Source organism: Aricia agestis, chromosome 1, assembly GCF_905147365.1.
Source record: "Aricia agestis chromosome 1, ilAriAges1.1, whole genome shotgun sequence".
NCBI classification, from domain to species: Eukaryota; Metazoa; Arthropoda; class Insecta; order Lepidoptera; family Lycaenidae; genus Aricia; species Aricia agestis.
This window is the reverse complement of record NC_056406.1, coordinates 13,274,130-13,288,246: the sequence shown is the minus strand read 5'-3', so window position 1 is coordinate 13,288,246 and position 14,117 is coordinate 13,274,130. Positions and strand designations below refer to the sequence as shown.

The 14,117-nt window shown below is 36.2% G+C and overlaps 1 protein-coding gene and 1 long non-coding RNA gene across 5 annotated transcripts in view; one reads left to right on the top strand and one right to left on the bottom strand.

Annotated features, from left to right (window-relative positions):
- The first annotated feature begins 1,120 nt into the window (after positions 1-1,120).
- On the top strand, positions 1,121-2,386 carry LOC121726642. The gene is made up of 3 exons (XR_006035563.1): positions 1,121-1,145; positions 1,413-1,422; positions 2,237-2,386. It is a non-coding gene; the product is annotated as an uncharacterized LOC121726642 (long non-coding RNA).
- Positions 2,387-5,677: 3,291 nt separating this feature from the next.
- LOC121733398 (calcium/calmodulin-dependent 3',5'-cyclic nucleotide phosphodiesterase 1-like) overlaps positions 5,678-14,117 on the bottom strand; it is a 366,803-nt gene continuing 358,363 nt past the window's right edge. For all 4 annotated transcript variants that reach the window (XM_042123662.1, XM_042123639.1, XM_042123648.1 and 1 more), the window contains 4 exons: positions 9,213-9,438; positions 8,043-8,319; positions 6,743-6,835; positions 5,678-6,584 (listed from right to left, as the gene is read on the bottom strand). In XM_042123662.1, the coding sequence (XP_041979596.1) occupies positions 6,523-6,584; positions 6,743-6,835; positions 8,043-8,319; positions 9,213-9,438 (658 nt within the window). In that variant the 3' untranslated portion in view covers positions 5,678-6,522. The remainder of the gene's footprint in view (positions 6,585-6,742; positions 6,836-8,042; positions 8,320-9,212; positions 9,439-14,117) is intronic.

Here is a 14,117-nt window from a genome sequence, read left to right as displayed (position 1 = left end):
GTGAAGTTTCTTATTGTTAATCGTTAATTATAAATTAAACTGGTAATAATTATTAAAATATTTTGTATACTTAATTCAAATACATATATCATGTAAGTAACATTGTCAGGACTGCATTTATATTTTTTATGAGTATGGGCCACTTTAATTTTGCCGCCTTTATACAGGCTGTAACAAAAATAAGAGATAATACTTTAGGGTGTGTACGTGTTCCTTGTAGAGAGTTCACTGTGAAAGTAGCAGCACTGAAAGACGAAATTTTTTTTTTACTTTTGTATGGGGTCTTTCAGCGCTGCTACTTTCACAATGAACTCACTACAAGGAACACAGGAAGGAACTACAAGGAACTAAAGTATTATCACTTATTTTTCCATCCTAGGATGCTGCTGCCGCCCAAAGGCCATGGCCTAAACTACCTATAGGTAGTTAAATCCAGAGCTAAACATTGTGCTGTACATTATATTATATCAAAAGAGTTACCTTACAGTTTTATATAGCATAGTAAAAGGAGCTTACAATCAAGTTTGAGTTTTCAAGTAAATGCTTTGTTAATAAAAAGAATTTTTTTCTACGAAAGATCTTTAATTCATCTCCATATATTTTACACAAAGAAGTCTATTTACAATAGAGTAAGAAATTAGGTATTATAATAATAATTATAACAGACATCAAACATTGGACTATACAATGGATATTACAAAAAATATGAATAATTTTTTTTCTTGAAGCTGTTTAAAAATATTGTTATTTATTATTATTACTTAATAAACGTCTTTATTAGTTCTATACTGTAAGAACTTGTAATTTTTATATTGACATGGTCACTATACAATCAATATTTCCATGGTTTATTTTTTCAGCAGCTTAGTTATGTTTTGTAGTTCTTTTTGTTTTACACTTGTCAATTAATAAGTAAACGTTTGATTTAATATAAACCTAGGGTCACCGCAGTGATGTTGCAGTGACTTAGATTAGGGCTTCCACACATAAATGCGAATTCGCACGAATTCGGATCGCAATGTCATTTTTACTTAGTACTAGCTGTTACCCGCGACTTCGTCCGCGTCAATAAAATGTAAAATACATAGGTAAAAAATAAAAAAGTAAAAAAAATATCCTCCTCCTTTTTGGAAATCGGTTAAAAAGTAGCCTAAGTTACTCCATATTACATCAGCTATCTGCCAATAAAAGTCCCGTCAAAATCGGTCCAACCATTTTGGAGATTAGCCGGAACAAACAGACAGACATACAGACAGACAAAAATTCTAAAAATTGTTATTTTGGTGTAAGTACCGTCTAAATATTCATATGCATGTAGTAAAAAACGGTTATTTTAATATTACAAACAGACACTCCAATTTTATTTATATGTATAGATGTATAGATGAGCACAGAGTAGATAAAAGTACAAGTATGGTATGAGTTTTGTTGCAGATATTATTTGCGATGCGAATTTGCAGCGTTGTGTGGGAGCCCTTAGAGGTGACAATGTTACAGGTTTTATTGAAAACAGTGGAATACCTACTAACTGTGTCAACTTATATGTCCAATAAACGAAAAGCAAACTGTATGTAAATTAATTTTGCTAGACTGAATTTCTAAACTACCTACATGTTATAAAGCTATAACCCCAATCAATATGGCATACACATCTACTTTTACAATATTTTACTTAGTAATATAATTTACGAACAATATCCACGAAAAGTTATATGTGACAGTTTATAAAAGATCTATTGTAAATTTTCTATGATAAGCGTCACAATTTGTGTACTATCAGAGAAGTTGATTGCTAGGCAGATGGCGGACTTAAGCAATTAGGTCGCGTTAAGTCAAACGCATCCGACCGATTACAGTTTGAATTTTTGAATTGACATAAGCCGACCAGATGATGTTGGTCCGTCATCTGCCTAGGAATCAATTTCCTCGATGCTATCTACTATCCTCCTAAGCCCCAGACTCAGACGTGGGGAACTAAGTTTATATAGCGTGATTATGGTTTCAATTGCAATGATATTCGAATAGAATGGTCCCACTTATCTGTATGGACAACTAGGCCATTGATATATCTAAATATTTTTTTAGCAACGTTCTACAAATTTTCCGATTAAACCATATAAAAATTATATTCCAGACGCAAAGATGTATTGTGGGATTTTAATATTTTAGGGCCAACGCTAAAACTCGCGCGGCGCACGCTCGCGTGTGTTTAATGAATGAAAAATAGTATAGACAGCGCAGGCGCGTGCGACGGAGCGCGGACGCGGGCGACATGCGGGCGACGGACTGTCACACGCGCTGCGGACGGCGGGCACACGGCGCGGTCGCACGCTTTTCGCAATCGACGTTGTTTCCGTTGACGTCTTCTTGCCAAATAATAAATTAGTAAATAGTCCATGATAATCTACTCGACACAACTCGAGATAAAAATTATACTAGCAGCGCTATGAGAAGGGCGCACGCGACGGGTGCCCGCTCGCGGATTCGTGGCCCGCCCTTCCGACGCGTGCGCCCACGCCCGCGTCCGCCCGTGTTTTAGCGTTGGCCCTTATAGTACGGGAGCCATAAAACAATTTTTTTTTAATTACTTTCAAGCTAATTTTTTGTGAGTAGCTTCATTTTGATAAGACAAACAACATTTCTCTCTAATCAACTAAACTCGGTTGACAGGGTTCTCTAATCAACAAAATTTGGTTGAGTACGGTACCCTAAAACGGAACCCTAACCAGCTGATTTTTTTGTATATTAATAGATTAATACTTCGTCAAATAATTTAAGAATAACATTGTCCTACAAATAAAACAGTCCATATTTTAGGACTATCAATTCAAAGTATGAAATCCTTTCTATCTCTGTTAGCTACCAGTTACCACTTTCGAGATTTTTCGCAAATAAAAATGTTGTTTGCCTTATATAAATGAAGCTACTCACAAAAAAATAGCTTGATAGTAATAAAAAAAATATATTCTAGGGCTCCCGCACTATTAGGTATGTTCTTTGTTTTAATTATTTTGGAGATGCGATAGTCAAGGAACTCCAAACGTAAAATCAGGATAATACAAGGACGGTTTAATTCTGTAGGTAGGTTGGGGATAAAAAACTATGGGTAGAAAATTATTTTCATTTTATTTTAAAGGCTGTATCGTAATATATCCTGCGTATGTAACCTCTACCGCCACTTTGCTCTGCATGTAAACGGGTACGGGTAGGCATGGCCCCCGCTACCATATGTGCAATGTGTGCAATGCACACGGGCGCCATCCTCTAGGGGCGCCAAATCGTCATCTTAATGGGCGCCAAAACCAAGGACCCAAAAAAATTGCCTCTAAAGGGTCGCCATTGAAATCCTTATTTTGCACACAGGCGCCAGTAGCCCTTACGGAGGCCCTGCGGGTAGGTACGGCTAATGGCTATAACCAAGTTCTTAATGACTCAGATATCAAAGGCTCGAAGGTAAAACCTAAAGTAAAGTAGTATCTAGTTTGTTCTTTTTACATAATATTAATGATTGCTTTTCTTATAAGAACAGACCATTTTCAAGGGATTAAAACATTTTGTTTTTGTTGTTTATTGTAAGAACATAGATAATATTATGAACTAGACGTTCCGCGTGGCTTCGCCCGCGTAAATTAGATATTTCACAGACAAATTAGTCCACAAAAAATAGCCTATGATCCTTCACGTGGTCTACTTTTTATCTGTGCCAAATAACAGAAAAATTGCGCCGGTAGTTCGTGAGATAAGCCCTTTCAAATAATTTCCCCGTTTTTTTCCAAATTTTCCTCTATTTCTTCGCTCCTATTAGTCTTAGCGTGATAAAATATAGCCTATAGGCTAGGCCTTCCTCGATAAATGGCTTATCTAACACTATCTAGCGCGTTCAAACAAACAAACCAAACTCTTCCGCTTTATAATATTAAGTATAGATTTTGCAGCATCATAATACTATAAAGTTTCCTAATTTGTTGCTTTAAACTGCGATTAAGTATATTATTTATATCTTACTTCTTGATTCAAAAGTGTTGGTTTCTCATGTCATTCGCGTATCATGGACGCGGACATAGTTAGCTCTGCAAAATCTAATTCTCTAAATATATGTATAAGTATTATGAACCTATATTTTCATAATTTACAATAAACATATCGACATCTATATATTTTCTAGTAATAATAGTGGATATCTATAATATTTTCTCTATCTAAGTACAAAGAATTTAATAACATTAGCTAATGATTTTTTGATTTATAATAACACTTGGTCAGGGAGTATATGGAGTCCAATTTTGAATCGGAATTATTAAAATTAATAAGCGTATCATTACTATGGGATAAAGTTACATATCTAAGTTATAATATAGTATTACTATATTAGTTTAATACTATAATGATGATGTTTATAATATAATTATGTTACGCTCAGCGATAGCGTTTTAAGCCCTAAAAATAGATTACGTAAGGTACATGTAGAACGTCCTATCGAATTAGCAAAATCTATATTTTTAAATGAATCAATAGTAAAATCGATTACAGCAATAAAAAAATGGGTTTTGTGCTTCTTCGATGGCGCGTGCTATAGTAATATTTCGCAAGTTTAAGGGACCTATCAGATAGAGAGCGGCCACGCGTTCAACTGTTCTGCGTTTGCATTCTACGTTCGAGCGGTCAATCACACAGGAGCAATTCTGACGCGATCAGAACGCCCCCTGTGTGAGTATATCTATGTAACGCAATACAAGTTACAACACGAAGAACTCAAAGCTGACCGCTTGAACGCCTGATCGCTCTCTGTCTGATTGGCTCTTTTAGAGCTAGCACTAGACAAAAGAAATCAGCGGGGCTAAAATGGTGACATTTAGCAATTCCTCTCAATCAATTCAGCAAATGAATTGTCAAAACTGTCAAACTGACAAATGTCAAATCAGTACAAAAATACAGAAATGAATTGCAAGCAGAGTTGCATTTTGCGATTTTAGAAGAATAAATCATATTATGATTCATATCATGATTCTTCAAAGCGACCATTTTAGCCCCGCAGGTAAAGCTACGCCTCTCTAAAAGTGTAACGCACTGAAAGTGAGTGCGGCTTCTTCACCTAGACGGGTTCGTAATAATATCCTACAAAATATTACAATATTATGTTAATACTGTAAATAAATGCTACCAAATAGGTACAGGTATGAAATGTGAATATAATATTATAACAAAAAATATATTATGGTCTAGTTATAGGTGGACTTGAATGACCATTTTCGTGTGCTCATAACATTTATCGTTTTTGTGTTTCCTTAAGTTTCTAAGCCATTGTCTTAATGATAAAATATTTACAACCGTATTTCTTCTTATATATATTATTCGGAAAGCTACACTATAAGTTGCTTTAGAAGTGGTACTATAACATTAAAAATCTAAAGATTTAAGAAATAGCTGTAGGTATATTGTTATCCAATCATAATAAAACAGCTTGAAAATGCCAGCTGGCAGCTGAGATATATCATTTTCCTGGGATAAAAACAAGTTTATCCCGAAAAAAAGTAAGTCCTTAATGATAATAACTTATTACACAGATGTTATAAGATAAAAAATAATTTAAAATACTGAATAAAATAGTTCATAAAATATACTTACAAAATACAAATAAGTATTAAGTACTTATAATATAGATAGTAGTAGTTGGGATTTTATTAATAAAAGTGTAAATGAGACCGTATATTATACAAAATTCCGTCTATCGAGGCCTGCTCGTTTGAGAGAAGTAATTTTAAACACTAAACTAACGTATAGTTAATACCTACTAGTTCCCGGCGCGCTACCGCATAGTAAATACACCGTTATTTTAAACAATAAATCTGCATTATCGCTATCTATTAATCATAGTTACGAACAACAAACCGATTTTAATTATTATACACAACACAAAGTTCTATGAGTCGGCACGAACCGCGATGCGGTTTCTCGCCACCGACCAATTTAAAATGACCTCACTACATTGTCTTCCAATTTCGCAACAATATACAAGTTAGTCGGCTATGATTGTGCTACTAGAACAACTTTACTTCTATTTCATTTATAAAATAAATAGCCTTAAACTATTGATACAGATCTTCAAAATCAAATCCGAAATCGGCTTATTATACAGTAACGAAAGTGGGTACGAAAATCTTAAAAAAATAAATAAGTAAATTAGATTTACAATATCGCATCAAAATTAAAACTTAGTAACGGAAAAAAATGTCAGGACTAAGTAATATAATAGGTGAGGTTTAGAGGTCTCTTATATGTCACCTAATGTTACATCCTAATTAGCTAATTTAGATACTAATTTACATGGTTTATCCTAATTACACGTCTTAATGAAATCTCCATTTTACACAAAAAGGCTAGATAATTTTGGTGCATTTCAGCGAGCAAAAGAACACAAAGTAAAGCTTGAAGCGAACAGCGCATCGCTTAGCTTTTGTTCAACAACGAATGAAACATACTGTAACAACTCAACTTAACGCTATTTACAAATGAGGCTAAATATTATTCCTCCGGCGCCGGCGTCGCATTCTCCTCTTCCTCTTGCTTAGCCCGTGCCTCAGCATCTGCAATTTTGAGTATACTATGAAATCTGTGTGTAATTATGACCAGCTACTTGCTCGCTTATGGCAATTTTTTGTACTTAAATATTAAACATAACTAAGATTTAAGACTTCGCCGTAGGCTAAAGTTAGGTACGAGGTAATTGACAAAATATTACAACCTTTAGCTGCCTGTTCCTTCCATATTTTCTTGTTGTCTGTGAGGCAAGTGATCCACGGCTTCTTGATTTTGAATTTAGAGCTGGTTTCACTGGCTGAAAAATAGAATATTGGTTGTTTAGGTTTCAAATTGTTATCTTGCAAAATATGAACTTATAATAATAGTAGACACAGAACTTATAATAATAAAATATGTATGTCGTAGGATGATTTGATATCAGATCAGATTATCGTGAAAATTCTAGGGACTTCGCGAAAACACGGATAATTAGACAATGGTGATTACATTTTTCAACCTTACTGACAAAAGGTCGTGTTTTCGCGAAAACGCTAGTCGCCTTAGTAAGATTGCGAAACGAATCGTTAGTTATTATCGAAAAAAATCACTGATTGGTCGGTTTAAGCGCCCCACAACAACATCTTCTCTGATTGGTTGAAGACTTGATGTTTTAAATGTCAATTCATTGTCACATGTTGTTTTTTTTGTGGTCGTTTTTGTAAGCGAGCCTGCAGTTTTTGATATTTTTAATGTGTTTAAAATTGCAGTTGGAATTGAAAAATTGTGCGAAAAGTTATCTAAAAGTGTGTCTGTAAATACAAAATGACTGATACAAGAGGTGAATTTAGTGCTGAAAGTTCAACAGATCCAGAAACTAATTCTGAGGTTATGGTTGAAATAAGAAAAAGGTTAAATAAAAAGTAAAGTTCCTATGAAGAGTCATTGTCATTTCTTACCCTTTATAATTCTATGGTGTAATACCTCAAAGATACATATAGAAAAAGATAGTGACCAATCAGAATAAGAGTTGGCCAGTAAGTAAAAATCAAGCCAATCAGCGTTAAGAATGTGCAATGTAATTAAAGCAACTCGCGTTTTCGCAAAAAACCTAACTTTTTTTTAGAAAAATTGAAAAATATAAACAGCATTATCTAATTATCCGTGTTTTCGCGAAATCCCTAGAATTTTCGCCATAGTTCGATTTATCAAATCATCCTACGACATCTATACCCTAATCTTAAGAACTTATGGCATTCATTCAACATTAATAAACTCTTTCTACTTTTTATTGAACGTGGGTTACATTTTAAATTATATTCAAAACTATTTGCCACTTGACGTTGCCCGCAACTTCCTTATACGCAGAACCCTTTCTCGGGACTCAACATACCTTTTCTTAAATTCGATTTAGCGTAGCGAGTCGTGAATACTGAAGATGTAGCGGATAGACTATTTGGCATTTGTGTCTAATGGCATTAATAAGATCTACGCTTGTTTTATTCTTATTGGAAAATATCCCTCACCTGTATTTTCTTCGCTAATCGGCTCCTGGCTGGTTGTGCTGGTGGAGTTCTTTGTGCTCGTGTGCAGCGGCCCCAGGATGCACTCTAGCATATCGGCGCACACGCCCATACTCGGCTCAACGATGAAGTCTATGAAGCCGATCTGAGATTCCGCCACGAGTGTGTTGTTCCTGTCGCACAGCGGGCTGAACGGCAGGCCCATCTCCCTCTCCTTGTCTCCCTGCAGGAAGAACTCGTCGAGAAGACTCATCGTCCAGCGGTGGTGGAGGTCCCATCTCTGAAATGCGAAAAGAGTCTGATGTTAGGCTGCGTTTCCACTGAAGCGGAGCGGAGCTTAGCGGTGCCCGAATTGACCAATCGTGCTATTCCAGCGGAATGACAGCGAAGATTTCGAGCATGGTGATTGGTCAATTCGGCACCGCTAAGCTCCGCTCCGCTTCAGTGGAAACGCAGCCTTAAACTGGCTTGAAACTTGTGAAAATGGATTGGATGGAAACAAATATGCAAAAATGGATACAAAAAATATGTATTCTTTGTATTAAATGTACTATCAGAGAAGTTGACTCCTAGGCAGATGGCGGACCTAAGTAATTTGGTCGCGTTACGTCAAACTCATCTGACCCGTGACCGATCACAGCTAACATTGAATTGAGATAAGTCGTGAACACATGACGTAGGTCGGTAAACGGCCTAGGAATCGATTTCCTCGATGGAACATTAATATGATAATAATTTGTATCTAAAGTAGACAGAACTTTGTTTCCAACAACAATAACTTTATAATGTTATTGTAGGTATAGGCCTACAAGAATCTGATGGCAAAAAGTGAGAAAATAAATTAATTACTCTAGCAATACCGGGATTGGAATAAAATATTTTGATCCTTTTTTCCATAAAGCGGCTGATTCTGTGTGTGAAACATGCAAATATAAAACGTATGCAATGATCCAAGGATATTTTTTGAAAATCTGCCATCCGCCATCATCCTGGTAGACCTATTTATTATTATAACACAACACCTAACCAGTAACAATTTAGTGACTTGTGAGTTGTGACCTAACCGAATACGATAAAGATTTTAAAACGCCTTTATGATAAGTTCGTTTAGCATTTAGCAATAAATCCTCATGTTACACTAATTAAGATAGAAATTAAAAGTAAAAAAATAACCTTAGCCGGATGCGATATATCACAGCAATGCAGCACCAGCGACACCGCTTTGGATTTGTCGACAGCGGGCTCGGCGAGCGACAGCAGCGACCGCATGTTCTTCAGCTGCTGGAAGTGGAACGACATGTCGGTGGCCAGCACCATGTCGATCACCAGCGTCCGGAACTCCCGGTACTCGTCGCGGGATAAATTCTGCAGGATGTTGCTGTCCTCGTCCCTCATTAGCCTGGAGAGAGGAATAGAGCAATTATAGTAAATATAATGCTTTTATAATATTATTGTATAATAGAACTCATGTTTGGTTTTGTCAGTCAAAGTAGAAAAAGATAAAACGACAATTATAATAGCTGCTGTCCACTTCGAATTATATCGTAGCTTAACTGTTTGTTACAAAAATACGTATTCACTCTTCACGCTTAAACATGAGCGTAAAAGGCGTTTAAGTTTGAAGAAGTAACAGATAGCAGTGACGGAATAACCCTTAATCAAATTAAGCAATAGCCTAGGGCATCACGTCTCACCCTGCACGCACCAGATGAAACACAAAAAAATTCGTCCTTAGGGCATTACGTCTCACCCTCACGTCACCAAAAACCACACCAAAAAAAGTTTCTAGGAAAAAACTGATGTTGGGGCCCACAGGCATGGATTGCTTAGGGCATCAAGTAGTCCTAATCCGTCACTGTCAGATAGACATACATACTTTTAGTATTTATTTCATTAGCGTGGCAAATCCACACAAAAAATATGTTATTTTTTCCAAATATGTTATTTTAGCCAGAGCAATTTTCGGTTATCTTCAAAACAAGCAATCAATATTTATAGTTGAAAAAGGCGTTAATAAAAATTACGGTCAGAATTGGACGACCTAAAAGTTGAAGGGACGGTGGAAACGGGACGGGCCCTGGGGAAATTATGTCGTGATAAAACGAATAGACGACTCTAAACTCCTTTCTCACATTGTTCGAGTTCGACGTGATCGCCGTGAAAATATTGCCGGCCTACTTTACGAATACGAATTTATCTTCGCGAAATAGAAATCCTTAAAATAGATAACCATATGAAACTGTGAAGCTATATTTAAACTATTTTCATTCATATTCGCCGAATTTATCTTTGCGAAAATCAATCTCAAAATAGATAATATGTATCTGTGAAGCTATATTAGCTCCCACACCGGTTTCGGTGACGGTGGCCGGTTTCATTGAAGCCAGGCCAGCTACGCAGGAGTAATTTTATAGTGTTCAAGTGTGTGCGCAGTACACAAGAGCACTCTCTATTCCTTTTACTCTCATAACCCAGTGGGACGGCAGACCGACACGACCGGCGAGAGATCAGGCGCAGGACCGACTTTTTACATGCCCGTCCGACGCATGGATCATCTTACTTGTCAGACAATCAGGTGATCAGCCTGCATTCCTAACCAAACTTGGAAATAACATGTTTCCAACGCGGGAATCGAACCCACGACCTCCGAGTCAAGAGCCGCGCTCTGTACCACTAGACCACGGAGGCGTGAAGCTATATTAAAATAATGATAGCCCGATATCTATACTAATATTATAAATGCGAAAGTATCTCTGTCTGTCTGTCTGTCTGTCTGTCTTGCTTTCACGCCAAAACTACTGAACCGATTGCAATGAAATTTTGTATACAGTTATTCTAGAGTCTGAGAAAGGACATAGGCTACATTTTGATGTGGGAAAATATCTTATTTCCATGAAAATTTCGATGAAAATGAATTCGCATTGCGCGTGGCCAGCGCTCATCCCGGGGGTCCTGGGTTCGAGTCCCGCAGGCGGAACAAAAAGTTTTCAATTTTCCTGGGTCTTGGATGTGTATTAAAATAAAATTTCAAAAATCTTAAACATATTTTATGTATAATATGATAAAAAATCCAGAAATATATCGATGGAATGAACATTTTAGTTCTAATACGATTCAACAGATGGCGTTTTATTTTTTACTTTATTGTAACATAGAACTAATCATACTTATTAGTTAGTATGTTTTTGTTTATAGTTTTTAATACGAGAAATATATCGATGGAATGAACATTTTAGTTCTAATACGATTCAACAGATGGCGTTTTATTTTTTACTTTATTGTAACATAGAACTAATCATACTTATTAGTTAGTATGTTTTTGTTTATAGTTTTTAATACGTTAGAATATTATCTATACTAATATTATAAATGCGAAAGTATCTCTGTCTGTCTGTCTGTCTGTCTGTCTGTCTTGCTTTCACGCCAAAACTACTGAACCGATTGCAATGAAATTTTGTATACAGTTATTCTAGAGTCTGAGAAAGGACATAGGCTACATTTTGATGTGGGAAAATATCTTATTTCCATGAAAATTTCGATGAAAATGAATTCGCATTGCGCGTGGCCAGCGCTCATCCCGGGGGTCCTGGGTTCGAGTCCCGCAGGCGGAACAAAAAGTTTTCAATTTGCCTGGGTCTTGGATGTGTATTAAAATAAAATTTCAAAAATCTTAAACATATTTTATGTATAATATTATAAAAAATCCAGAAATATATCGATGGAATGAACATTTTAGTTCTAATACGATTCAACAGATGGCGTTTTATTTTTTACTTTATTGTAACATAGAACTAATCATACTTATTAGTTAGTATGTTTTTGTTTATAGTTTTTAATACGTTAGAATATGATGTTTAATCCATACTTCCATACTAATATTATAAATGCGAAAGTATCTCTGTCTGTCTGTCTGTCTGTCTGTCTGTCTTGCTTTCACGCCAAAACTACTGAACCGATTGCAATGAAATTTTGTATACAGTTATTCTAGAGTCTGAGAAAGGACATAGGCTACATTTTGATGTGGGAAAATATCTTATTTCCATGAAAATTTCGATGAAAATGAATTCGCATTGCGCGTGGCCAGCGCTCATCCCGGGGGTCCTGGGTTCGAGTCCCGCAGGCGGAACAAAAAGTTTTCAATTTTCTTTGGTCTTGGATGTGTATTAAAATAAAATTTCAAAAATCTTAAACATATTTTATGTATAATATTATAAAAAATCCAGAAATATATCGATGGAATGAACATTTTAGTTCTAATACGATTCAACAGATGGCGTTTTATTTTTTACTTTATTGTAACATAGAACTAATCATACTTATTAGTTAGTATGTTTTTGTTTATAGTTTTTAATACGTTAGAATATTATCTATACTAATATTATAAATGCGAAAGTATCTCTGTCTGTCTGTCTGTCTGTCTCGCTTTCACGCCAAAACTACTGAACCGATAGTAATGAAATTTTGTACACAGATAGTCTAAAGCCTGAGAAAGGACATAGGCTACTTTTTAACTGGAAAAAGGGGTTGTAAGGGGGTGAAAATGCGTAAATTTGGTCAAATTAACTTAGTTCCAAAAACTTAAAACAGATGGCGCCAAGAGTCCCCTAGATCGCGCTATTGCTTGCTCATGCGTATTTCTATAAGAGGTGGTACCATGTTGAGGTAGATTTTACGATTCTTTCGATTGTTATACACGTTAATATTAACTAACTAGCTGTTGCCCGCGACTTCGTCCGCGTGGACTTTAGTTTATAGCGCGCGGTGTCAACAAAATTTGTGTCAAATTTAAAAACTTTTTAAAACCCTGGTAAGTGGTACCCCTCTTAGGGCCGCGTTACACCGGAATGGCAGCGCTGAAAGTGCTCGCCTCGCCGCTGCCATTCCGGTGTAGCGCGGCCCTTAATTAATCAAAATACCCAAAAACAGCTGTGCAGTGTGCACATAATCTATACTAATATTATAAATGCGAAAGTATCTTTGTCTGTCTGTCTGTCTGTCTGTCAGTCTCGCTTTCACGCCAAACGCCAAAAGTATCTCTGTCTGTCTGTCTATCTGTCAGTCTCGCTTTCACGCCAAACGCCAAAACTACCGAACCGATGGTAATGAAATTTTGTATACAGATAGTCTAAAGCCTGAGAAAGGACATAGGCTACTTTTTTTACTGGAAAAAAGGGTTGTAAGGGGGTGAAAATGCGTAAATTTGTTCAAATTAAGTTAGTTCCAACAATTCATAATAGATGGCGCCGTGCGTCTTCTACATCGCGCTGACGCTTGCTCAAAAGTCTTCCTATAAGACGTGGTATCATCTTACATTTAAGTTTCGATTTTTTTCGATTGTTATATCTATTCTACGGTATTAAATAACTCAGTACTTTATCTGTGCAGTGACGTAACCTTAAATCTATCAATGATAAATAGTTTATGGGTAAAGTTGTGTAATCGGAGGGCTAAATAAGCTTTAAAATTTGGCATAAAATATAAAGTTTAATATAAAAAAAATTAAATACTTATTATGTGCACACTGCACAGCTGTATTGATTTAAGGGGTACCAGGGTTTTTTTATAAAAGCTTTTGACACCAATTTTGTTGACATCGCGCGCTATAAAGTACTATAAACTGAAGTCCACGCGGACGAAGTCGCGGGCAACAGCTAGTAAATAATATGAATGTTAAGTTGGGTAGAAAGATTTTATGAATTAAATACATGACGCCCGCAACTCCGTTGCGCCAAAACTCGTTTATCGCGCGGGAACCGTACATTTTTCCGGGACAAAAAGTATCCTATGTCCTTTCCCGGGACTCAAAGTATCTCCATGCCAAATTTCTGCAAAATCGGTTCAGCGGTTTGGGCGTGAAGAGGTAACAGACAGACAGACACACTTTCGCATTTATAATATTAGTAAGTATGGATAGTAGTCATACTTTGTCATACTTTTATAGCTTTATTCGTTTGACTACTATAAATAAGTACCTCTGAAACAGATTTTTTGACCTTTTTGAGGTGGTTAAAAATCATATCTCGCGTCAGCGTGCCTAGACCAATGACAAACATAGATCCTACACCGCACCAAAATTTC